At 43.2% G+C, this 27,293-nt stretch overlaps 1 protein-coding gene across 3 annotated transcripts in view; it reads right to left on the reverse strand.

Annotated features, from left to right (window-relative positions):
- The window catches only part of Rsu1 (Ras suppressor protein 1), a 176,638-nt gene that overhangs the window by 111,824 nt on the left and 37,521 nt on the right, over positions 1–27,293 (reverse strand). For all 3 annotated transcript variants that reach the window (XM_075970520.1, XM_075970521.1, XM_075970519.1), the window contains exons 4-7: positions 17,664–17,784; positions 12,430–12,548; positions 10,397–10,479; positions 10,010–10,124 (exon numbers count right to left, since the gene is read on the reverse strand). In XM_075970520.1, coding sequence (XP_075826635.1) covers positions 10,010–10,124; positions 10,397–10,479; positions 12,430–12,548; positions 17,664–17,784 — 438 coding nt within the window. The remainder of the gene's footprint in view (positions 1–10,009; positions 10,125–10,396; positions 10,480–12,429; positions 12,549–17,663; positions 17,785–27,293) is intronic.

Raw genomic sequence — 27,293 nt, forward strand, 5'->3', positions numbered from 1 at the left:
TTAAAAATATATACGCTAGAAATTATACAACACTGTAAATCTGAAAAAAGTATTAAAAACTCTCAGAAATGGCAAATTCTGGAAAACCAAAATTCTCAATTTTGAAACAATTAAAAAGCCAAGGAAGGAATCAGAAGGGGAATTAGAAACCCTTTTAAATTGAAATATAATGAAAATACAGAGTATGTGGCATGCAGTTAATACAGCAACAAGGGAAATTTTTATATTTCTAAATGCATATTATAGAAGAGTCATTAAAAATTTTAACTTTTCAGTCGGGCGGTGGTGGCGCACGCCTTTAATCCCAGCACTCGGGAGGCAGAGGCAGGCGGATCTCTGTGAGTTCGAAGCCAGCCTGGTCTAGAAGAGCTAGTTCCAGGACAGGAACCAAAAAACCTACGGAGAAACCCTGTCTTGAAAATCAAAAAAAAAAAAAAAAAAATTAACTTTTCACTCAAATCTAAAAAAAAAATAAATAAATAAACCAAACCAAACCAAGAAAGGAGAGAATAAAAGGAAATTATATTTAATAAAGTATCTGACCCACTCGAAGATGGTAGGAAGGAGAGAATAAATGCAAATTCCAGCTCTAGCAAACAAACTCGGACAGCATAGATTTAGATGCTACACAGCTTAAAAGGTGCACACAAGAATTTTGAAGTCCTAAATCCACCAGACACTAGGAGAAATAGAAAGTCTTCAAAGAAGTGGATGGTTAAGACTATTGCTCAAACCGCACATCACAGCCAGAGAAGTCAGAGAGACAATGCCGACACCGAGCTGACCCTTCCTCCCTCTAGCTGGTCTGCACAGCACCAGACATTGCCATGCAGGCTGGGGAGGGAGCAAAGGCTTTCCTCTATGTAAAAGCTGTTCAATGGTGCAAGATTGGAGCACGTGAACATCCCTATCCAACACACAGACACACACACACAGATTCTAGTTAACAAGGTATGGTAGTTTGAATGTAATCGACCCCCATAATCTCATAGGGAGTGTCACTATTAGGAGGTGTGGCTTTGTTGATGAGGGTGTGGCCTTGTTAGAGGAAGTGTGTCACTGTGGGGGCAGGTTTTGAGGTTTCCGATGCTCAGGAGACTGCCTGGTATCTTAGCCAACTTCCTGTGGCCTGCATATGAAGATGTCGCCAGCATCATGTCTGTCACACTCCCCACCACGATGATGATGGACTGAACCTCTGAAATTGTAAGCCAGACCTGCAATTAAATGCTTTCCTTATAAGAGTTTCCATGGTCATGGTGTCTCTCCACAGCACTTGAAGCCTTACCTAAGACACAAGGTGATCGCCACCCATTTGTGGTTTCATGGGAGCACCCTCGTCACTGTGGACAACTGACCAGAAGGAGCAAGGCTATGGTACCACGAAGGAGGCTGTTTGAAGTTGAGCAGCCCTCTGAAATGCCTGGGCTCAGAAATGTTTTAGATTTCACATTTGTTTCAGATTTTAGAATATTTGCATTTACATAATGAGATATCTTAGGAATCGGCCCAAAGCGAAACATAAATTCATTTATATCTCGTAGCCACCACAGACACAGCCTGAAAGCAATTTTACACAATAGTTTTAACAGTGTCTGTATTTGGACTTCAACTCGTCACAGGCAGTCAGATGAGGTTTCCCACTGACAGTGTTATGTTGGCCCCCAGAGAGTCTCAGACTTTTGGATTAAGGCAACTGACTGTACATAATAACCCAGGTGAGAAACAAAGAAGGCAACAGGTGTACCACAGGGGAGCCGACGACAGTCCCACAGACTGAGACACTGATGTCATTCCGATCTTGCAATGTTTAACCATTTGCTTTAATACTTCCTTCTGTCAGAGGTATTTGCTAGCGGAGGGGAAAATGTTTCATTTACAACTGTTCAGCCAAACCGGAGACATAGGAACACATCCTACACAGAAACTAGGATGAAAAAGAAGATTGGGTATGGCTGTCCAAGGAGGTGGCTTTCTCTTAGCATTGCAGACCAGTGCTTCCAACCGGACTTAAGTATACACATTGCACATTTAGATGTTCTCATCCCAAAGCAGTCAGTGTAGGAGAATAAAACGGATGAATGTGCCAACAGTTCATCCCAGAAAGGTCTAAATGAACATAGTCTTAAAAGTTCATCAACACTACATCCCTGATGTTGACAATATGAAGGACAGCCCTCCCCATTCTACTCCATTCCCAGCTCTGGTATCCCGAAATGTTTACACTCACGTTTGTAATAGCATTTGAGGTCAGTCTGAATAGAGGGTTGCTCATTTACTTCAGCTAGGAGTAAGACACAGGGGATGCTTTGAAAAGAGATGCCACAGAACTGGGAGACATTGTATATGCGTTCAGGGGGTAAGAACTGTGTTCACAGACACGCCCATGGAATAACAAAAATTAAATCGGGGAGCTTGGTTACTGCCGGCATTTCTCCCAGGGCAAGCACACATTTAGTGTCCCATTAAATCAAAGGATGCCCACTGCACACAGTGGCATGCTTCACCAGCTGGTGCTAACACGGATTGATGTGTGTGTTCAATCACACCGAACCTGACGTGTCTCCGGAAATTTATACTGCACAGCGGAAACGTTTGCTATGATACAGCTTCCCACTCCCTTGAAGGCAGTAACTCACCAGGTAGAAATACAGCTCACTTAGCAGTTTTAAAAATCCATGCTTAAAGTATTTTCAGGGGCCAATGATTCACCGGAACAGAATAGATAAAGTGGGACTTGTTAAAAAATATCGTGGAGGAGGCTTGAGAGGGGGTCATTTTTGATTATCCACTAAGACCATGGGGAATCAAAAGATATGAAACATGGCTTTTTGTAAAGTCTGGTGAAAGATATATTACCAACAGGGATAACATGTAAGAGCCAGCCCACAGTACCATCCAAGTCAAAATTCAAAGTTTGGCAAATTTTTTTTTATTCTTTCCACTTCTTTTTTTCCAGATGAAATTAGGAAACATATTTAGGATCATTCCAATCTGTCATCTAATGGCATATTTTACCTTCTCGTTGGCTCGATATCAGCATGTTTATAAACTACCAGGAGGAACACTTACTTTTGAAACCAAGAGATCTGAGCTAAAAACCAGATTCTCTGAACAACAGACAATGTCAATGATGTAGGGAATGATGGACATGAAGCACAGATCGCTGGAGTCACCTTACAAAGAAGCCAGAAAGCTCTTCTTCCAGAGAGCACAGAACTGAGAGTTTAGGAGACAGTTTTGCAAATATAGACATTTCGGTTATAAACTAAGGTATTATGTAATTCTATTAAGTTTAAAAACAGGCTTAAAGTGTGAGTAACCAATTTTGTTTCATATACAAGTAAGAAGTGACATGGGTTTTTGGCAGGAAGAAAAATTTACAGGGACAGGAAAGATTGCTCAGTAGTTAGAAACACTTTTTGCTCTAATAAAAGATTGAGTTCAGTTCCTTGCACCTGTGTGTGTGGCTAAACTGTCTATAACTCTAGTTTCAGGAGTGATCTGATGTCCTCTTCTGGAACATTCACTTATGTGCACACACACACACACACATACATAATTAATACATTGGGAAGGAAGGAAGGAAGGAAGGAAGGAAGGAAGGAAGGAAGGAAGGAAGGAAGGAAGGAAAGAGGGAGGGATGGAGGAAGGGAGAGAGGGAAGGAGGGAGGGAGGGAGAGAGGGAGGGAGGGAGGGAGGAGAGAGAGGGAGCGAAGAAAGAAATAAAGCTAGGAAGAGAGCAAGCAGGCAGACCAGCCTTTGTCACTTGGTGGCCTATCTCTTCAGCCACATCAAGCCACATGCCAATCATTTCACAGACTTAGCATTATGTCTTTTACAGTATCTTCATTAATCTACAGTGCTTTAAAAACTAAGATGTTCTTTAGAGAGACCAATCTATATGTTATTCTGTTATAAAAAGGCATAAAGCAAAGAAGCCAACAGCCCATGGTGCTCCTTTTCTTAACCTGGTGAACATACTGCACACAGTGGCCTGACTTCCACACTCCAGATCCTAGTGTGACTGCTTGTATTACTCTACTTTTCTCATGGCTATGACATAATATTTGACAGAAGAAAAAGAAGGGAGAAGAGTTTTACTTGGGCTCAGAGTTTTGAATGATACAGTCTATTATGGAAGTGAGGGCGGAGCTGTAGAAACAGCAAGGTCTTTAGCAGCAGGAGTCTGTGGCTGCTGTTTCTCACATCGTGGCTAATCAGAAAGCAGAAAACAGACTAGAATCAGAACTGGGTGTAACCTTCAATGCCTGTTCTTAGTGACCCAATTTCACCAGCAAGGGCTCACATTGACAAACTCCCTAAACAATGCCACCAGCAGGGACCAAGAGTTCAAATAATGAGTCCGTGGGGAGTGGGCATTTCCGGTTTAAATCATCACACCTCCCATGGGTCCTTGGCATGTCCTTCAACCTCACAGAGCTGTCAGTTACTCACCCACTAAATAGGGAGAAACACCCCAATTTCACCACATTGTTGGACGTTCAAATGAAATGACATGTATAAAAATGATGAGTACATACATTTATACACTCAATAAATACTAGTCTTCTCTTATATTCTTTGTGACTTCTTCAGAGTAATACAGAAAAACTGAAGTAATTTTTTTAACGAGGAAATAAAAGGTCAGTATTCACACGTGCTCAGGAACCTCTTGGCTCTCATTTCTGGTCTCCTTTCTTCTGCCTCTCCCTGGCTCATCTTAGAAAGCTTCCACACACTCAGCTACGTGCAGCAGCTACTTTTGTGTCACTGTGACAAACATCTCGCAGCAAAGACTCATGGTTCTGGAAGTTCTCTGTTTGCCATGATTGGGAAGGTAGGATGGTGATCATGGTAGTAGCAACGGCAGCAAGCAGAGGGCTGCCACGCCAGGGACTCCAAGAACCAGTCCTCGTGAAAACTTACACCGACCCCTCAAAGGTTCCATAGCTTTCCATCTGAAAATTAAGCAGTCAACACATAGCCTGTGGGATATTTTAGATTTAAACTGTAATACTATGCTGCTCCAAATTCCAGGCTTCGCAAGAACATCGGTGCCCTTGGTAATGTGCTCTCTGTTGCTTTTGTTTGCTTGCTTCTGCAGGCTTCCTATGGGGGCAAAAGTTAGTGGTATCTGTGGAAACTACGTCACTTGGAGGAAAAGCCAGCACTCTGACGCTGGCTTTCCCACTGACCCTCTGTGGCGGGGAGGTTATAAACCTTTAGGAGGTAAGGTCTGCCTGGAGGGATGTGAGGCTGTGGGAAGGTTCTGGAAGTTATAGCCGTGTCCTACTTCCAGTTCCCCCTCGGCTTCCTATGTGTAGATTTGAAAAATGTGATCAGTCATCTTCCTAATCCCGCCTCTGTGCCATGCCTTCCCTGCCACAGTGGACTCTATCCCTCTAGAAGTATAAGCCCTTTCTCCCTCAAGTCACTTTTAGTCACGGTATTTATCACAGCAGTTACGAAGTAACTAATGCAGTCTGGAAGTCCATGCCCCACCACCACCACTACCTTTGCTACATTCACACAACTTCTCTTATTTCTCCCAGAGGAGCCACATCAGGACCTCGGCTCGGGCTGCTCCCTCTCTGCCTGGAAGGCGCCTTCCCTCCTTTAGGTCTCAAATGCATTATAGGCTAGGCAAGACCTTCTCAGATCACCTTTCCCCCTACCCAGCACTTGCTCAGGCCTGATTTTCAATACTACGTGATTTAGCATCTCTCCTCACTTACCTAGATCTCTCAGACTTTGTCAATTGTCTGCATGTCTCCTTCCCTTCCTTCCATCCATATGGGCTGCTGTCTCCTCTTAGCACCCCTGGCAGATATGCTAAACAGGAGCTTAATAAATACTTGTTGGACAAGCGAATTCTGCTTCTTAAGAAGGTCAGTCCTTTGGAATTAAAACAAAATAGCCTAAAGAAGGAAATTAATAAATGCCTGAATGAATACAGGAGCAGGTGACTCAATTCCCAATTTATATCTAATATAAATATATAATTAATATCTAGAGATATTACTTCTGCATTGTGCTGAGAAATCACCTGACAGAAACAACTTAAGGGAGAAAGGTTTATCTTGGCTCCCGGTTTCAAAAGGAATTCAGTTCTATATGAGGCAATGGCAGTCACATGGGAATAGACTAAGAAGCAGAGAGAGTTGGGTAGGAAGAGTGGGTAAGTTCTTCAAAGACACCCCCCCCCCCTGTAGCATAATTCTGACAGCCAGGCCCTACCCCTGAAGGGCTCCACAGCGTGAAGTGGTGCCACAAACTGGGCTGTAAGTGTTTAAATCATGAGTCTGGGGTGACATTACTCATTACAACCACTACAATATAGATAGCCTGATGTGAAAGCGAGAAACCAGAAAAACAGTCTAAGTAAGGAAATAAGTCTACACAAGGAAAAGAAAAGCCACAGAATTCCAAGCAAGCCCCCAACTTTCACTGTGCTGTGTTCCTTCGTGCCCTTGGATTAGACAAGTCTGAACGCATCTGGATTTCTCTGCTTGGCTGAAATTCTTTCACCGAAGAGGTTTCAAATTACAAACTCTGGGTTTATTAGAAAGATTTTCACAAAAATCTCAGGAGCACTTACCTTGCTTATGTAAAAACTAAATAAGCCAAAAGGAAATCACCACACACTTTAAAACATACTCAGAGGCAAAGCTGCAGCCAGTGGGTACCACAGAGACAGGAAGGATGAGCTGAATGAGAGAAGGGGCTTCAGAAGGTCACTGGGCATCACGTGCACAAATGAAAGCCAAATCTACTGCAGTGCTTGCTTACCGAGAGGCAAGAATCACACAGGCAAAGCAACTGGCTTGGAATGAAACAGCAAAATAGTAATTCATTTTGCAAAGCCCATTTCAGGCACACTTTGCATAGTATTCCAGCCTCACCCAAGGACCAGCAAAGCCTGCCATGCGATTGGCCTTACTGTCTCAAACTTCCTCCTGCACCATCTTGAAGGGCTGTTGTTTTTTGGTTCAAATTCGGAAGTACATGTCTAGGAATCTTCTTCCTGCCATATGGGTGGGTAGGAGCCCATCACAGTGTTCAGGAACAGGGGCCTGGTGGAAGACTGACAGGTTCAAGGAAAGCCACTGTGACTCATAGCTGGGCCCTTAAGGATATGTCACAAATCCTCCCTGAGCCTCAGTTTCTCCATCTCTAAAGGTCTGTTCCCCATTCTCACAAGTCCAGAAGAGATTGCATGGAAAAAGTACATATTACTGCGCTCCGGCATCCAAGGCCGTACCAGCTATGATTATATTACCAGCTAGCATGTTGCCCTTGGTTTTTAAAATAACCACTGCTCAAAAATCTTCATCTTTATTTTAAATTAGTAACTAGGGTTTCTGAAGAATTTATTACCTATTTCAAATGAAAGTATTCACTTCAAAGTAGAAAAAGACTACCAGACAGACGTGGACAGTGTTTTCTAGGTATGGCTAGCAGAAATGAAGCCACCCAAAGACTCGTTACAATTCTACTCCTATCGGATACCTTAAAGGAAATGTCAGAGAAATATGATGGCATAGAATATTTATGTAAACTAAAAAAAGAATAAGGCTTAAAAATACATAGATAGACCCATTCGGTTCAAGGAGGCACTTTTCTAATAAATCATCCAATAAAAGAATTGCCAAGCCAAACAGTGATGGTGCATGTCTGTAATTCCAGCACTCTGGGGGGCAGGGGCAGACAGATCTCTGTGAATTCAAGGTCAGCCTGGTCTAGTTCCAGGGCAGGCTCCAATGCTACAGAGAAACCCTGTCTTGAAACCCCACCCCCTTAAAAAAGAAAGAAAAAGAAAAAAAAAAGAATTGCCTAGCCTAATACTTTAGATTACCATATTGCTTGCAGAACTGAAAAAGCAAGCAATATGGCAACCAAATGCATATTTACGTCTTTCAGTTTTACTAGTCACACTAAGCGAAGACACGCGTCAGAAGCACTGAGCGAGCTTCATCCTGTTACACAAGAATCTGTCTCACACTCGGAGTTTTGATTCAATAGTGTAGGAGGAGGTGAGTTATTTATGTTCTGTAAAATGTCCCCAAGTATTGCTAATGCTAAAATCCACAGTTAACAATTACTGGCCCAAGGCAGTGTTTTTCCCTAGGAAAGTTGTTTCCCCTTAGAAAATTCTCACTAAATGCCATTGCCTTTGAACTTTTCTATTCCCAGAGAGGACCCACGAAGCCCAGGCTGGCCTTGAACATGTGAGTCTCCTATTTCGCATCTCAACTGCTAGGTTTACAAGTTTATATGACCAAAAGAATACTTTTTGGCTACTATGTTTTGCTTCGTTCCTTCCAAAGCAAAACTTGACTCCTTGTAATTCAGTGAAGAAAAGGTGCTGAGCAATTATTCTTAAACCCTGAAAACTTGGTCCTCCTAACTTCAAAGGGTGAAGAAGATGGGAAAGTGGGGGTGAAGTGGGGTTCATCCCATGAAATCAAGTGCCTACTTGTCTTTACAGCTTTTGTTTTTATGTGTACAGCTCTATCTGCATGAGGGTAAGCCACATGTATATAGTATGTGTGTACACGCCTCTATCTGTGTGAGAGTAAGCCACATGTATGTAGTATGTATGTGTACGCCTGTGTCTGTGTGAGGATATACCATAGGCATGTAAGTTCTTGCAGAAAAGTTGTGAGCCACCTGACAGGGTGCTGAGAACCAAACTTCAGTCCTCTGGAAGAGCGGCAATGCTCTTAACTGCTGGTCCAGCTCTCCAGGCCCGTTTATCTTTTATACAGTACTCTGCTTTAGAACTGTGGTCTCCTGTGTGACAACCACACATAGCTATGAAACATCTGACTTGTGGCTGGTGGCCTCTGTGCTGGGAGCACAACTCTAGACAGAACCCACATTGTGCCCGCAATCTTCCTAATACTTTAGTATCCAAGATTGCCACTTCATTACCTCATTCAGCAGGTTTTGTTTTAACTCGATACCATCCATCTGGCATGGGTGAGCACGGAAGGCAGAGCAGGGAACAGACGTGAAAATGCTCTTACTCTCATGGCATTTTATATTCTCATTTGCAATGGCCTTTGAAAACCACCAGTCCTACTGTAGAATGGTTTTCTCCAACAAGCGTGAGTCAAATAAAGTGGTTTTTTTTTAATATCTTATTTTGGTGTAGAGAAACAAATAATTGAGAAACAGTATCAGTTCAAGAAAGTTAGGCGGGTCAAAGGAGAGAAGAAATGAGAGGAAATGAGAGACCAGTGAACATCAAGATTTTATTGTTTCTGTTTAACAAAGGGTCTCACCGTGTGACCCAGGGTGGCTCATGAGTCCCCTCCCCTGCCTCTATTTCCCAAGTGTGTGCCTGCCATTCATGAGCTTGTTGCTAAAGGGCAGTGTCAACTCATCAGTCAAACTGGGTTCAGAGGTTACAAGAGAGGAAGAAGAGACATCCACCTGGGGCCACACAGAGAACTGAAATTTAGCCACCTGTAACAGGACCAAAGAGTTCCCAGTAAAACACATTTAACAATTCTCACTGGAGATGGCATCAGGGCAAACCAAAGCCACCACTGGAAAAGGCGTTTGCAGGTAGCCAGAATAAATACGCTTTATCTAGCTGGTGAAAAATTTTAGTTGCAGGGCGGGGAGAAAGAGATAATAAGAATATTGTTTTGGCAAGCCATTACTAACCAATGAGAACCCAGAAAGCTTGCTCAGCTATCACACAAGGCATTCTAAAGGAAGCTCTTACTGCTAACCCCAAGCTCCTCCCACTACACCACCGGGTCGCAGGCCGTCCCTCAGCGATTTCTGAGATGCTGCCCCCTACAGCTGTATCACAGAAAGTCAATTCATAATACCTGGGCTCTGGCCAATGACAAATGGCCCTGATTTGATCAGAATGAGGTGCCTGAGTGAGTCGAGAGTGAGTGTCAAGGGGAGGAGAGAGGTCAGCCACAGTCGCAAAGTTGGGGTTATTATGAACTAAACCCAGCATGAAGACTCTGACGAGCATCCTTACCTAGCTCTGGAGGCAGAACAGTCAGGCGGTTCCCCTGGATGTGGAGCTCCTTCAGCTGGGTGAGCTCGCCGATTTCCTTAGGCAGTGAGATCAGGTCATTATCCCTGAGGCTGAGCTAAATATACGAAAACAGGGAGCTGTCAAAACAATTTTTCATAAAGAGGTGCTCAACAGAAACTCACGCCCTCACCCAGTGCCCTCTCTTCCTTCAAGGCTCAATCTTTCCAATTCATTTAAAAGTGTCTGAGGCTAAACAAGAAACAGAAGCAGGAGCAGTGGTTCATTCCTGCAAAACAAACCTTACTCCTGCCCAAATTGACTTGATTCTACTCCTACAAGGGCTGCAGAAGTGAATTGATTTTCTAAGAATTTAGATAAATTACTTACTATCTGCAACTTCGTGAGCTTCCCAATATCTGGAGGCAGGATTTCAAAATCGTTGTCACTTAGATAGAGTGCACGCAGGGTGGCTGTAAATTAAACAGCAATATATAAACAGGGTGGCAAGGAATCCAACCATCTGGGGTCTGATCAATGCAAGGGAGTCAGCTTTGATTAATAACCCTGGCGAGGTGAAAAGCCTGTGACATACCTAGGGCTCACTCTAATAGCGAGCAGGTCAAACCTAGATTTACCGGTTGATTGTGGTGCCGGTGTATCCAGGAAAACATCTGTATCCAGAAGGACTGACACAATTAACAACCCCGGGCTTTACACAAAGAGGTTGGCACCCTTGCGATGTTTTCAGAAACGATAGCCATGTTTCCCTAGTACTTTAGATTCACATTTATTATACCATTTGCAGTTCCAAAGAAAGAAGGACCACGTGGTCCCACAGGGCCACCCACATCAGAATCCAGAGCAAAGAGGCTCGTCCATCAAAACGGATCTACGTCAGATTGGGAGTTTCTTATACAAATAGATCCATGTTAAGAATAAGTATACGAAGGGCTTTCCCGTGACGGACACCATCGTCGTGACTTTTTGTTTCCATAATCAGTCTAATTACTGTCACTTTTCTTTGTCACTTTAATGATGAAACTGAATGAAGACAAAGGTGCTAAAATGAGGACATAGATTTAAGAGATTAAAGCTTAAAGCAAGCAGAATACTTGCACAGATTATAAGATGATGGTATGATCCCAGCCGCTGAGGGCTAAAATCTTAAATAGCTACCAACAACAAAGCAAATTTAATTAGATGTACTTTAAAAATTTGCTTAGCAGCTATCAAATTACATTCCAACATGGGAAAACAGACAGAAATGTATGTTATCACATATAAGAAAAATCATTTTGGGGCTGGGGAGATGGCTCAGCGGTTAAGAGCATTGCCTGCTCTTCCAAAGGTCCTGAGTTCAATTCCCGGCAACCACATGGAGGTCTGGTACCCTCTTCTGGCCTGCAGACATACACACAGACAGAATATTGTATACATAATAAATAAATATTTAAAAAAAAAAGAAAAATCATTTTCTCTGTGGCCCAAGAAAACAATTTAGAATTGGGTTTATGTGCTTCAGAATGTCTGGTAGACGGTGTGAAAGGGAAGTTAAAAAGTGGAATTTTATAGGCTGCTTCAGAAGTGACAGATTTTCTAGTGTGGGCATCGTGACAAGAGGTTAAAGAAAGGGGACTCACCACAGTGTGAGGCCTGCCTGGTCGCCATAGCGAGGGCTAGGCCACGCAAAGCTATATAGTGAGGTCCTTTCTCAGCAGTAACTTAGTGATAGAAATAAACACACAGAACATGGCCAACAGACTGTCCACACAACACAGAAGTCCCTGTCACAGGTGCAGATAAACTGACTTCACATACAACTCTTCCCTGAGTATGTCATGAGTTGCTGGGATGTCAGTCATCCTGATTTTTCTATGTATCTATAGCAAGAAAAGATAAACATGTAACCATCTGTAACAAACAATTCCATAATGGTTGTATACTAGACAATGTCAGTCTATGGCAAGGAGAGCTCTTCAAAGACTTAAGTAAGAATCTGAGCTAGATATTTAAACAATTCTGTTAGCAGCTTATGAATGGATATTTTTATAAATAATTTCCTGGAGTATCTTTGAGCAGTGCATTGCAGAGAATTAATAGTAACCAGGAAAGAACCTTTTCTTTATTTTCTTTCACACTCTTAAAAAAAATCAAGATTCCTAGCTAGATGTGAGACTTGGTCTCACTGAGGAACAAAATCTCTCTTGGAAAGTTAATGTGACATTATTGAGTCCGCTTATACATCGAATACAAATACTGCTGAACGATGAAGGAATATGCAAAAGGACTGTGATGGAAATACATAAATACATATATTTCTAGCAATTTTCTCTTAAGAGTTTTGGCACTGGCAAAGAAATCAGCACTCTTAGAACCAAAGTACCATGTTAAAGAGATTTACAGAATGAAAAGTTTCTCACTGAGGTAGAAGAAGTTTCCGGGGAGAGAATGTTCATTCAGGTTGTTGTAAGTCAAGTCCAGGACCTCCAGAGCCGGGAGAGAACCAAATCCTCGAGGCAGTGTGTTCAGCCTGTTCATGCTGTGGTTTGAGGACAGAAGGAACTTGTCACCTCTCACAAAGCAGAAATTCACCAAGAACACTAGAAACGGTGCAAACCCAGCTCATCAGGATGAAAGCCCCAACGCCTGCCATGAGTCAGCATTTACGAAATACAATTGATTTTTCAGCTTATTCAGGTAATTTAATTGACCAGAGGAAATAGTCACACAAATGGTACATGCAACATGCTGGATCATCACGTTAAGTTATTTAACATATTCCTTATTCCATGAGCATTTTGATCGTGCTGAGACTATATCAGGAATACAAATACATACAAATCTACTCTCTGAGCAGCTTCAAATACAGTAGACACTGTTGACTCTAGTTACTGTGGTATATAATAACCTCTTGAACTTATGCCTGAAATTCCTGGTCTTTTAGCATCTTCTTACTTCTTCATCCCTGCCACCTGCCTCTGGTGAAAATCACTTTATCCTGCTGACTTTCATATTTTACCTCTCCAATGAGATAATGCATACTAAACTCAATCTAAGCATTTTACTCAGACAACCCATGTTCACAAAATGAAAATTTTTAGTTATCACTTCCTCCAATAGGAAAACTCGAACACCACTCTACATACGAATACACAAAATACCTATCTGTCTGATGAGAAACTTCCTTAAGCATGAGCAAACAAGAATTCAAAACATGTATTCCGGGTATTTGCTTTATTTCATCCATTCATTGTGACGGGAAGGGACATCACATTCCTGTTCTCTAACTATAAACCAATGATCACAATTGTCTCCAGTTAGAATGCTGGTTGCCAGGGCCTGGGGCAGAGGGAGGGAAACTGGTTGTTTCAGGTTTGTAAGACAAGAGAATTCATGTGTATTAGCAGTGTGGAAGCAGCACTCTTGACTGCCACCCTAAAGAAAGGTTAAGATGGTAAACCTTATGATACATATACACACACTTCTAAGTGTGTATTGCGTGCGTATATGTGTGGTGGCTAAGGTTAGCTGTCAACTAGACACACCTGAGCAAAGAGACTCTTCACTGAAGAACTTCTTCTATCAGACTGACCTACAGGCATGTCTGTGAGGCGCTTTCCTCATGGCTCATTGGTGTGAGAATGCCCAGACACTACGGGTGGTGCCATCCCTCAAGCAGCTGGGCCTGAGCTGTAGAAGCAAGGCAACTGAAGAAATCAGACGCGACAAGCTAGTAAGCAGGTGTTCTCTCTAGTTCCTGCCGCAGTTCCTGCCTTGTCATCCCCTAATGCTAGACTGTAATTTGTCAGCCAAATAAACCCTTCAGCCCCCGCATTGTGCTTGGCTAGCATTTTATTACTACAGAGAAGCGAATTACATATGCATACATACACACATATATATGTATATGTATATATAAAATCAAAGAGAATATTTTGATATTATCTTTTATTCTTCAAGACCTTTATTTTTCTTATTGCAGCTCTCTTTGAGAATACTTAAAAGTCACTTTAAAAACACTTCAGTGTAAGCTGACAGGGAGGAGAGGTTGTGACACCGGAAATAAACCCAATTATTGACCATTCTAATAAGAGACACAGTGTTGCCCACCTCTACCAACCCAGACTTCATGAGAAATGAGGAAGCAAAAGGGAACCCAAGAGAAAAGTAGATTTACAAGTAATAAGCAGAGGGGGTCCCAGGCTGGACTACTCACCTTAGAACAGAGGGTTTTTTAGGGTCCCTATGATGTCACAGTCTGTGAAACACATCTATGTCAGGACTTTCACTAACTGCCAAGTGCTTACAAGATGAATTCTAGCAACAAACTAGGCTGGCAGTCCAGAACAGTTGACTGTGGTCCTCTACAGTGAAGTCTGCCCAAAACCTATTAAACTGCAAACTCTGAACATCTAGGGCTTTTCATTTCTTGTAAAATACACAATGCAGTGTACTTTTAAGAGTTAAGAACAGATCAAAACTTTCTCTTGTGAGCTGGCCTAAAGTTCTTTCATGTCTTGGAATCATCATAACAAACAGCAAATATTACATAACACGAAATCTGTTTGGTTAAGTGCATCTTCAGGACTATGGATGCGCGTGACCTAACCTTGTGCTTATGGTCTTCCGAGTGCACACTTGCGTTCTACCTGCTTGTGCCAAGCAGTCCTCTCCATCCTGCCTTCCCTGGCCTTAATGTGCATGTATAATTCTCTATGACATTCAAGGACAGAAACTCCTTTGTTGAAACCCATCTTAATTCCTTTCCCAATGAACTACAAGTTTTGTTGCGATGCCAACTTCTATGGAGCTATGGAATTAAACACTGGAAGTTTTACATAATCAATAAACTTAGAGCCAAAAGTACAACTAATTCCAAAAGGACAAGAAAATAACTAAGGTGTATGTTCATCAAGTTGACCCTTCTGTTCAAACTCAACTGAACCAAGCCTGAGCTCATTATGCTCTTCCCAAATGTGTCTCCATCTCAAATTCCAAGCTCAACACAGAAATCTAGATTGTATCCCTCCCATCAGTAACTGTCTGGACAATTTTTCTTCTACATAGTTTTCAAATTAACCCCTCCAGCCCCTCCTCGACTGTCACTGACCCGGATCATCTCAGCCACAGAGGCGGCTTCCCCGCTGTTCCCCACTGGCCTCTTGGCCTCTACCCCAACTCCCGTTAGCACTCTCCACACTGAGCTTTCAGACAAAACTTCTCTCATTTCATACCCACTACTCTGCAAGACAAATTCTTTAATCGTCAGGCAGACACAGTCTGCAACTAGAGCTCCATCATATGAATCAGGGCAACATGACGGCTCCATTGAGCCCCATGAAGGCTGCATTGCTATTACCTAAAATGGCACCTGGTAGCCACCTGGAACTCAACAAGCATCTGTCAGGTGATCGGCAAGCAATTCCCAAGTGTCTGGCTAGTCTTGCATCTCACATGACCACCACCTGCCTCTCATTTTACATCCAGTTACACCAGTGAACTCTCAATAAACAGCCCAGCAGTTCCAGTGCTCTGAGCTTTGAAACGTGTGGCTCTCTCAACCTGAGATGCCGGCTTGGTTGTCTAGGTCAGAAACTCACTCGCAAGCATGGTTTGGGTTCCAGCATTCATCCTGTGTAAAGCCTCTTGAGAACCCCATCTACAGCCTAACCTTAACCCTCATGTCTCGGATTCCATTACAGTTCCATCAGCCCCAGCACAACTACGACCCTACTGTGTTCACTGACAGTGTGCCGTGCCCCTATCTTAAGGTCCACACCAAGATATTGATCCTTGCTCCCCATCAGTAATGCTGACATAGAATAAGCAACTTACATAGTCAAGAAATAAATGAACAAATTAGTGAAACATTGATGATAACAATCACTAGTGCTGTGTTCTGATTAACATATATTAGGTCATGTTCCTAATTACATGCTATTCAAATATGCACTGTGCATTAATATCCTTATAATATGCTAATAGATGTATATACTACATATACATACATCTTATATGTATTTTTTTAATTTTACAAATGCACAGCTTAACAGTAAAGATACATATTTTTAGCATTTCTGCATACTAATTTACCATACAACTAATGTTTTTTTTGTATGTTTGTGATTTATGTACATGTACTTATCTGTATGTGCCCCTGTGCAGGCCAGAGAAGGACACAGAGTGTGTGTCTTCTTTAATCACTCTATACCTTATTTTTTAAATAAGTTAGTTCTCCCACTGAACCTAATGCTTGCCATTTTGGCGAGGCTTTCTAGCCAGCAGGTTTTCAGGATCTACCTGTGCCTCTCTCGATACCCCCAGTGCTGAGCTACAAATACTCAAGGCCAATCCTGGTTTTTACATGGGTGTTGAGGATTTGAACCCAGGCCCTCCTGGTTCAAAACCAAGCACTCTTATCCACTGAGCAATCTCCCCAGAGCCGGGACATATTATTAATCTTCAAACTCAAGAACTAAATGCATAATCCTTCCTGTTCTGTTTCACGGGTGGGGATCCAGTGTGAACACGAGCAAGGGAAAGCTGTCATTTGAAGGGAGGTTGTTCTCTTTCACTCCGCTTCCTCTCACGCATTAGCAAGCAGATGCTCGCAGATCTTGTAAAGCTGGTCTCTTATCCAAACGGAGCTTCAAAACAAGAGTTATCTAACCAAACCCCTCATGTAAAGAATGAACTAGCAGCCATTTCCCAAGCTCCCTATGAGACTGATAAATACGCAGTATACTGCTCTTGCCTTGTAGCTCGCTAACATGATGGCAACATCCAGTGGCTACAATTTTATGACTAAATTGGCTTGTGCAGAGATGGGAACATGAATGGACTAGCACTCAGCCACCAGCTAGGGAAGCGGAGATGAAATTCAAAAGCCAGAGTTCCACTTGCTATCCATGAGGTCTGATGGACCCAAATCAATGGAGGTCTCCACCTCACTCGGCCACCAAAGCCAGGGGTAATCAGGAGCAAATGGCTTAACCCCTTGCAAGGAGCTTGGTTGCCTCTTTGTGTCAGGAAAGTGCTGAATCCCGCCCTCTCCACCTCACAAATTGGACAGGGTCAAGTGCTGGCACAAGAACTAACAGGCCAGCGCTACACAGAGGCAAGGTACAACTGCCGTTCACTGATGCTTGGTTCTGCAGCCTCAGCTCAATCACTCTCCTTTCTTTACCTTGGTGTGAAATGTAGGACTGCTCCCTACTCCCACAACACAGGAAAACGGCGAGAAGTCACAGTGCAGTGCGAGGGGCCACTGCACAGATGGAATGTGTTTGCCAAGCTACTTCTATGTATACACAGAGAACAGTCCAACAGGAGCCCAGGTAATCTGAACAGTTAATGCTGTTCAAGTCAGTCCTTCCTTGGCCAGCACAATGAAAATCATGAAAAATAACTTCCTTATTGTGTGCCAACAACCAACCAGCTTCTCGATTAGCTCCCAACTAGATATGTACTAATGGAGGACAGCGAAAGGAAATATTAAAAAAACAGCCTTTTCTTAAGCCTGAAACATAAAAAGCGATGAGAAACTCATTTCTCCCACGGGATAACCACGTAAATGCTGTCCCTCGCTTGCCCACACCCTGATTCCCTTTACCTCTCTACCGGCATCCCTTCTGCAAGCTCGTCCAGTACTCACCCCAGGTTCAGGTGCTTCAGCTTCTGAAGGCTGCTGATCTGGGTGGGCAGTTCCTCGATCTGGTTGTTGAAGAAGTTAAGCACCTCCAAGTTCTTCAGTTCTGCTACGTTTGGGGGCACAGCTATGGGAATGGAGAGGCCACGTGTGAATGCAAGGTGTAAAGGATGCTAGCCATGCATTTTCCCTGCGAAAGCAAGCGAGGTCAGCCTTCAGGGTTGTCCACGCACAGGTCTCAATTACATTTTGTAAGTTTACTTATTTTCGTGGGTAATAACTAATGATGACGTGGAAGAAACTGAAGTGTTTCTTTTATGTGATCAGATAAAACCTCGGGTGTACGGAGGGGGGCAGCAGGAATGAAAGGAGGACCCCAACAGGCAGCAGCCTCTCGGGGAACAGTACACCGCACACATGTCCTTGCCATAAGTCTAACACTTGCAGTTATTCTCCTCCTTGTGGTTGCCTTGAACCTCCAGCACTAGACAGCTAACTGCAGTGAATGAGGCTACATCCAAGCTTCGTAAATAATACTGTATCTGAGAAGCTGCCCTTGTTAACATTGACCTCAATCACAGTTTAACCTCAACCTGAAATAGTAGAATAATACAATGTTCAATGTTCTTCCTTCCTAATTTTGTCCTTTGGAGTAATATACTTTGATAAAAACATACATACATACATACATACATACATACATACACACACACACACACGTCATATTAATAACCGATCAATACATTCTTTTTGGGGGTAGGTGGGGTTTGAGACAGGGTTTCTCTATGTAACAGCCCTGGCTGTCCTGGAATTCACATTGTAGACCATACCACCAGCAGCTGGCCTCGAACTTAAGAGATTTGCCTGCTTCTGCCTCCCAAGTGCTGGGATTAAAGGCTTGTGCCATTACTGCCTGGTAATCAATACATTTTTATGTTGAAATGCAGAGAGCCAACTCAGTAGCATGCTGTGGACAGTAGTGTACGAGTCACAGGTGAAGAGAACCACCTGGGACCTGCACGGGATCTCCTTACTTATAGTCCACAACTGAAGACAAATAAAACGTCTCAAAAGTCTTGGCAGCCGTTAGTATCTGCTACTTTGAGGAACCCTGAGTGCACAAATACCAGCAGCACCTTTTGCTTTCAAATGGAAGTGTCATGGCGCTCCAAGGAAAGCAACTAGCTCACAGGTAGGCTGGGTTTACTTCTTATTAAACCACATCCAGGAGTCAATCAACCAAAGATCAACAATACTTGGAGAAAATACTGCATCCATCCTGACTTTATAGAGCAGGCTTTTCTTGTTATTACTTTCTAAATATGCAGTTTAACAAGCATTTGTATCTCATGAGATACCATCGTAATCTAGAATGATTGAAAGTGCTTGGAGAATGTGCCTGGGTTATGTGCGTATACTGTACCTTTTTACCTAAGGGACCCGAGAATCCCTGGATTTTGTTAACCAGGGCTCTTATAACCAATCCCCAGTGACACTGAGAGACAAATGTTCCACTTCAAAATGGTAGCAAAGTGCGTGTGTGTGGGGGGGGGGGGTTGGTTGGGGAGTTCAACATATTGCCACTCATCTATCCTAATTGCTATCTAATTTTCTGTAAGCAAACACATGCAGCTTATCCGCAGTTCACGGAAACTATACTTTCCAAACTTTCCAGACCACTCAAAACACCAATGTGGCCTTGGATGCAGCACGCGCAAGCGGGCCATGCCTCATATTGGAGCACTCACTTCCCTTCCCAGCAGCTCAGCTCTCTTCTCCCAGCCACTGACAGCTGGGAAAGTCGCTTTGCTGGCCAGCCTTCCTGACTCTGAGTTAAGTCTAAACTCAGAACCAGGAGTGCTTGTGCTTAGGACTTTTGCACAGATGTATGAAAATTCCAAACATCTGAGAGATGGATCCAAACAGCCATTCCAAGAACAGCACTTGGCAGCTCCCAGGCAAGACAAAGTAAAGGGTGATACTGTTCGTATTCGCTCTGAGTCACTCTTTTCAACACTGAGAAAGACCACAGGTATCAGTGGCCTGATTTCTTTTGATTTTGATTGTGATCTAGCCTCAAACGCTGAGCCATCTCTCCAGCCAAATCTATGGCCTGATTTCCTTAAGAGAGGAAATACTTGGGACGATGGAAAGGACATGCTTCCACTGGAAGGAGGGACATGAAAGACAAAGACTGGGGTACACTCCAGCCACAGGCAGGTGGCAGTGGTCCCACGGAGCTTTGCATTAGCTCCCCAAATGGATGAAGACAAAAGCACCAGCATTTTATGGAATAGTCTAGACAGCTGGGAAGAATTTCAGAATGACTTGTGGATACTCAAACAAATAACCAAAAGCCTAACAAAATGGTGGCAAAACCATATTTTAGGTGTGTATTCTTTCATGTAAATAAGTGATGTTCACTTTATATAAGCATCAAACTTTACTCTAAGGGTATGTGTTCTCTCCACGGACCAAAGTGAAGGGCAGCTACCAGAGACCTAACCCTCTTCTCTGTCCACCCTGGAGCTAACAGTGAAGCCTCCTCTCACTACAGTGATCTGATTAGCTTGAAGAGCAATAAAGAAAGTTACTGAAACCAAGAGAAAATGATGATCTCAATTTAGCCACAAACCAAGAATAATGTGGCCAGAATTACTGCCGCCTCCCCAAACCTACTCTGCCAATGCAATTAAAGGCTGGTCTAAAGGTATCGCCTCTTTGACAGGATGAGAGATTATTTCACTCTCCTTGCTAAAGTGGTCCAATTTAAAACCACCAATTATGTTAAATGTGATTTAGGACTTTGTTTAGTGGACACAAACAATAACCCTGCATTCAATTTACCAAACCACTCTCAGCCTTTTGGTGTGCATTTGAATGTGTTGTGTTGAGACTCCATTCACACGGGAAGGGAAGAACCAAATGCATAGCTATTATTTCCCTGTAAACTACAGAATTTTTCATCAGCCCTGGTAAAAATAGAATAACATTCCGATTTATTGGGACAGAAGACCATTCATCCAACCAAAATTCAGAGACTGCTAAGCATGTGCAGGGTGCTATACTCCTGACATCTAGGGTAGTGATGCTTTGCAGGTAAAGTAAGAGATCTGCTGTGCTATTTAGAGAAAGAAAGTTACAAAAGAAGGGTTGTTGTCATAGTCTACCATGGAAACAGAGGCAGTGTCTGGAAAGCCAGCTTATCCTCACAAAACCATGACCGACGTAAAAGGTTAGCAATAGAAAGCTGTGGTGAATAAATCATGTATATACACAGCACAGAAGATCCCAACAGTTAGTTACCCTGCAAAATCTTGCCAGGCAAAAGCCTCTCCTGGGGTATTCCACGGCATCCGTGGGACATGTTAGCAAAAAGAAGCACTTGAAAACATAATTAAGGGGGCTGGTGAGATGGCTCAGCAGTTAAAGACACTTCCAAGGCAGATAACTTGTATTTAATCCTTGGGGAGCCACGTGATGTCATATAAGTACCACACGCTAACTGATTGCGCCACTGAGCTCCAGGGAATCCATGTGATGTAAGGAGTGACTGAAGAGGTTGCCCTCTGACCTCTGCATATACACCACAGCATGCACAGATACACATCACACAGACACACAAAACAACAAATAAATACAACTTCAAAATTTTTTTTAAGAGAATATAAGTAAACAGTGTGCATCAATGTCTCTTATTACCACTCGGAAACCCTGTCCATCTGCCTGCACAGTGCGTGCTCTGAGAGCATCGGGTCCCTAGACGATGCAGAATTGTGTGCCCAGAAGCAGCAGAGAAGGACTAGGTATCTGGTCAGACATCACAGGCTGACTCAGACCTTCCTGACTCTGCCTTGTCTTTTCTGGGTGTCTCCTTACAACAGACAACCTCTCTGGAACTCCTTTTCCTCCAGAGTAGAATGAGAAAGCGAATTGTGGTCATTTCAAATCCTCTTCTACCTGCTTTTAACATTTTATAAGTCTAAGAAGAGAAGGATTGTGAAAATCAATGATAATAGATTCAAATCATGCAACTCTGGGGTCCCCAATTAGGATGTGCAGTCATGCAGAACTGTGCTTGCCACAGAGGACTTAGGAGCATTCTCTGTCTTGTCAGTGACAGTTCCTCTAATTTTGAGAGTTCGGCTGCTAAATTTGGGAGGAAGGCCACAACTGTTCTCTGCTGCTCCCAGGCTCCCAAGGTCACACTCTGTGTCAATGGGAAGACCACACCACTTCCGGGGCTCCTTTTTAGCCCAGATGTTAAGCCCAGGGCCTGTTTGCTGAGTACATTCTGGGGTTTCTAACAATTTTAGACAAACCAACCCAGCACGGCACTATTTCTTCCTTCAAGTTTTTACTTAATGAAAATAAAACCAAACAAAGCAAAAATTATGAATGTTGTCTTAGAGGTTTGTCTACTTTATATTCTGGCTCAGAGTCAGCAATTCAGAAAATAGTCACCGAAGTATCTGGAAGGTTCCAGGTCCATCTATCTTATATTCTGGCTCAGACTCAGCAATTCAGAAAATAGTCTCCAAAGTATTTGGGAGGTTCCACACACAAAAAAAGAAACAAACAAAAAAACCCGAGGGACTTAAAGGCCTCATTAGCTTGTCTCTGAGGGGGCTTCATCAGAGCCAGCACGGGGTCACGCATCTGTAATACCATCACTCAGGGGACTAAGATAGGGGGATGACAGGTTCAAGAACGACAAAGTGGGTCCCACTTAGAGTTCCCCTTAGGCCACTGTAGAGCAAGGAGCCTCATAGTGCACCTCCCTCTCTCCGTCTCATCCTACAGATCATGGGCATTCCCGAGGAAGAGTGTGACATCTAGAAGGACATTTGCCGCCATGCTATACACATTTTTAAAATTTATGTATATGTGATATTTTGTCTGCATGTATGTCTATGGACCACATGCATGCCTGAAGCCTGAGGAGACCAGAGCAGGGCATCAGATCACCTTGAATTGGAGAAACAGATGGCTGGGAGCTGCCATGTGGGTACTGAGAATCAAACCTAGGTCCTCTGCGAGAGCAGCCAGTGTCCTTAACTAGGAAGCCATCTCTCTAGCCCCTCATCATTTTATATTTACAACCAGCACAAGCTACATGGCCAATAAGGGACTCTTGAGAAGGGTTTTCCACACCTAGCTGGCAAGCAGCAGAGCACCCCCAGCAAGAGGAGGAGTAAGACAAACGAGGTCACAGCAACAGAGCTCCACTCTTGGAGAATTCTGTTCTGTGCTGTAAAATTAGTAATTCTGTGACTGATAAAAAGTTATCTTTAAGCATTTTAAGAGTTTATGAACACAGAACAAAATTTCTCTAGAGCCAAGCTGGTCAGTGGGTAACCACTATATATATATATATATATATATATATATATATATATATATATATAATCTAGTTTAAAACTAGATTAATCAAAGTGAAAAAAAATCTGCTATGATTAGGATCTGAAAAGACCTCACAGGCTCATGCTCTGAGCACTTGTTACCTGGCTGGTGGCACTGTTTGGGGAGGCTGTGGAGTCTTGAAGAGGTAGGGCCTCGTGCCTAGTAAGTCACTAGGGGCAGGTCTTGAAGAAGACAGTCCAGCCCCTGGTTCAAATCCCACTCTCTCTACCTCCTGATCCACAGCACAGCCACATAAGGCTATGCCACAAGCTCCTGTCACCATGAACTGAGTCACTCGACCATGCCTTCCCAGCTAGGACGAACTGGAAACCAGTGAAACCACACAGGAAAAGAAACATTTCATCTTTCAGTGGTCGCCACTGCACTTTCATATTGGGAAGGGCTGCACAATCCCATGCGGTTCACAGTCTCTAGACTCTTTATTTCCACCTCTGCAGAATGTTCTGTTGGGCAGTACTGCTCTAGGACTGCATCGTAAGACATGGACCATAAATCTTGAGCATGGAAAGATTTACAGATGGGGTGGCCTAGATTTTCATCTCAGTGGCATGGGGATGGACCTGGGAACCTGCATTTCCCATCAGCTCTAAGGGATGCCAAGGCTGCTGTTGGTAGATAGCCTTTTCTAGTTTGGAGATCTGTCAGTCTATTGGTCCTATTATGATCACTTCGTCAATGTCTACCCATTACTCCACACAATTACAGTGATAGTCATATGAGCAATCTTACCCAAACAAGAGAGAGCCTGGGGAACTGATGAAAAGCGGGAAAAGGAAGAAAAAAAGAAAAAGTACTTTGAGACGAATCCACCCAACCTAGACGCTACCATACCAGCATTACTAGTTGACACCAGCTTCTCCAACTGAGATTCCCCTGGTGAGAACCGTGGTGGGTAAGATAAATGACACAGAAAGGTGGAAATCCTCAAGTCACTGAATTCAGTCACCCAGGACCAAACTCATCATGAGCAAGTGCGGTCCTGTAGAGACGGTTCAGGTGCTGGAGTGCCACACCAGGGCATGCTGGAGAGATGAAGACACATCACACAGACTGCCTTGGGTGGGTTCAGTCATTCCACGGGTTTTTTGATCAAAAAGCATTTTGCCCCCTAAGGCTAAGAAACAAAACTGTGAAGAATGACAGGCTCTGGGAACAGCAGGCATCATGCAAAGCATAAGGATGGGAGCCCTGCCTGGGAGCAGCCCACGGAGGGGTCAGGAAGCCACGTATTGGTCTTTGGCGCCATATGGTTAGTGCCGACAGTGGTTCTCCTACAGCTCCAGAAGGGCAGCTAATAGACCTTGCACCATGTTAACACCCACGCTGCCAGGAAGCCAGGAGCAGCGCAGAACGTGTGGGTTTCCATCAGAAGCGAAGGCATAGAATCCGGAGGTGACCTTCTCCCAGCCCCTACCACCAAACGTGGGGTGGTGGAAGCTACATTGTGATGACTTCTCCAGAAGCACCAAAAGCTGTTTAAGCTCCAGTGATTGCTGGGCTGGGATGCAGAGCCCAGGGGACCCAGCCCTCAGACGATTTTCAAAGAAGCAGATTCACGGCTCAGTTTTAACGTCCTTTATGGGAAGCCAGTGATGGAATGGAAATGGAAAGGATAAGAAGAGAGAGACCCAGAGCACACACCTCACAGGGTCATGCGACTGCAGCACAGCACAGGGCTGAGAGCAGCAGGCACAGGAGCACACACATCTGCCAAGGGATAAGGCAGAACACTGTCGCCACCTGTCCAATTCCAGGGACACAAAGGCGTCACCTAACCCAGGTCCATTAGCCCCAACAATATCACACGGGAGGGGGTCAAACTAAATTACAACACACATCACTGTTTCGAAAAGCCTAGTGCATTAAATATGTGCGGGGGGGAGAGGGGGCAGTAAGACGCTTTGGGGATAAAGCGCTTACAGGGAATCCCAGTGGGCTGAGTTTGATCCTCACAAAGACCACATGAAGGCAGAAGAAGAGAAGTGACTCCACATTGTTGTCTTCTGATCTCCACATGCACACCATGGCAGGTGTACCCAGAAACACACACACACACACACACACACACACACACACACCAATAAAGGTTTCAAAATAAGGATTCTGGCTACTGCCCTAACAAAACTATGTGCTCTTGTTTTTTTATTTATTTGTTTTGTGTGGGGGAGAGGTTGGGTTTTTAAAATTGTTTTCATTGAGCTACTCCCCTCCTTTCCTCCCCTCTCCCCTGATCCCCATGTTCCCAATTTACTCAGGAGATCTTGTCTTTTTCTACTTCCCATGTAGATTAGATTCATGTATGTCTCTCTTAGGGTCCTCATTGTTGCCTAGGTTCTCTGGGGTTGTGAATTGTAGGCTGGTTTTTCTTTGCTTTATGTCTAAAAGCCACTTATGAGTGAGCATATATTATATTTTCTTTCTGGGTCTGGGTTACCTCACTCAATATGTTTCTTTCTAGATTCATCCATTTGCTTGCAAATTTCTACAGGTCATTATTTTTTTTTCTCCACTGTGTAGTACTCCATTGTGTAAATATACCACATTTTCTTTATCCATTCTTTAGTCAAGGAGCATTTAGGCTGTTTCCAGGTTCTGGCTATTACAAATAATGCTGCTATGAACACAGTTGAGCACATGTCCTTGTGGTATGATTGAGCATCCTTTGGGTATATACCCAAGAGTGGTATTGCTAAGTCTTGACGTAGACTGTTTCTAATTTTCCGAGAAATTGCCACACTAATATCCAAAGCGGCTGTACCAGCTTGCATTCCCACCAGCAATTCAGGAGTGTTCCCTTTTCCCCACAATCTCTCCAGCATGAACTGTCATCAGTGCTTTTGATCTTGGCCATTCTTCCAGGTATAGGATGGAATCTCAGAGTTGTTTTGATTTGCATTTCTCTAATGACTAACAATATTGAACCTTTACTTAAGTGTTTTTCAGCCATTTTAGATTTGTCTTTTGTGAGTTCTCTGTTTATGTCTGTACCCATTCTTTTTATCGGATTATTTGTTGTTTTGATGACCAGTTTCTTGAGTTCTTTGTATATTAGCCTTGCCTGTCCTGGAACTCACTTTATAGACCAAGCTGGCCCTGAACTCACAGAGATCCACCTGCTTCTACCTCCCACGTGCTGGGATTAAAGCTGTGCACCACCACCGCTTGGCATGGTCTTATTTTTTACACTCTAGGTTTTTATGGCCTTTCTTTTAAACAGAAAAGAAGAATGGGTGGTGAAGAATACTAAGCTAGCTTGTTCCTACATCAAAGGTAAAGAAATGCTACCAAGGACATGTACATGAAAATGAGCAAAGCTTCTCAAAACATATACGACCATCCAAGACAGAAGAAGAAGAGCCAGCATATCTACGACCAGAATTTTCATGGATCAGGACACTGGACGGCCACTGTCCTCCTGTGGCCTAAATGAAACTAGGATCACAGAACCTGTTGGGCATATGGCTTGGAGCATGGCAGGAGAAAACAGGCCTTTAACCCTTACCCATCCCAGTTAGAAAACAGCTCCTAGTCCCACCGGAGGCACTGTCTAGGCTCAGTACATGTGTGCCAAATCCTACAGCAAACCAGGAATCCTAACCTTCAATGCAATTTCAGAGATTCCATGTAAAAAAAGAGATCTTTGCTCTCACATGCAAGAACTTATGCTCCTTGGAATTTCATATGCAAATAAAAAAGAACATTTGTACTGATGGTGATTAATTACCTTTGCTTTCCGTCCAGAACCACGAGGTAGATAATGAAGTAATTATATATTACTGTACGAGTTTGAAGTTCAAAAGTACACTAATCATGTTCGGCTTCACAGGTTTTATGGGGTTTCCTCCAAAGCAGCTATTAAAGCAGTGAATTCCAGGAATTACAGGTTATTTAAAAACATAAAGTTTATGAAACACTGAAGCAAGTTTTCATTTAAAAGGTTCTAGATGTCCCTCAAGGTAAAAATAAAAATTCACAAAGTATCTAAGCCTCCACCTTAATGAAGGCCACCAGCTCACCAAGTATTATTAGTAACTACAATAATTCCACCTGTGGTTAATCAACAAGGATTTGCGGAGCATGTGTGCCCAGGGTCAAACACATTTCATGGTCCTCTTTAGGGTTCTGCAGTTTAAGAAGTGTTATGAACCAAAAACCAAACCAGAACAAAACAAAAATATCCCTGAGTTAATCATTGCATAGACACACAAATAT

This window comes from Microtus pennsylvanicus, chromosome 4, assembly GCF_037038515.1.
Source record: "Microtus pennsylvanicus isolate mMicPen1 chromosome 4, mMicPen1.hap1, whole genome shotgun sequence".
NCBI lineage: Eukaryota > Metazoa > Chordata > Mammalia > Rodentia > Cricetidae > Microtus > Microtus pennsylvanicus.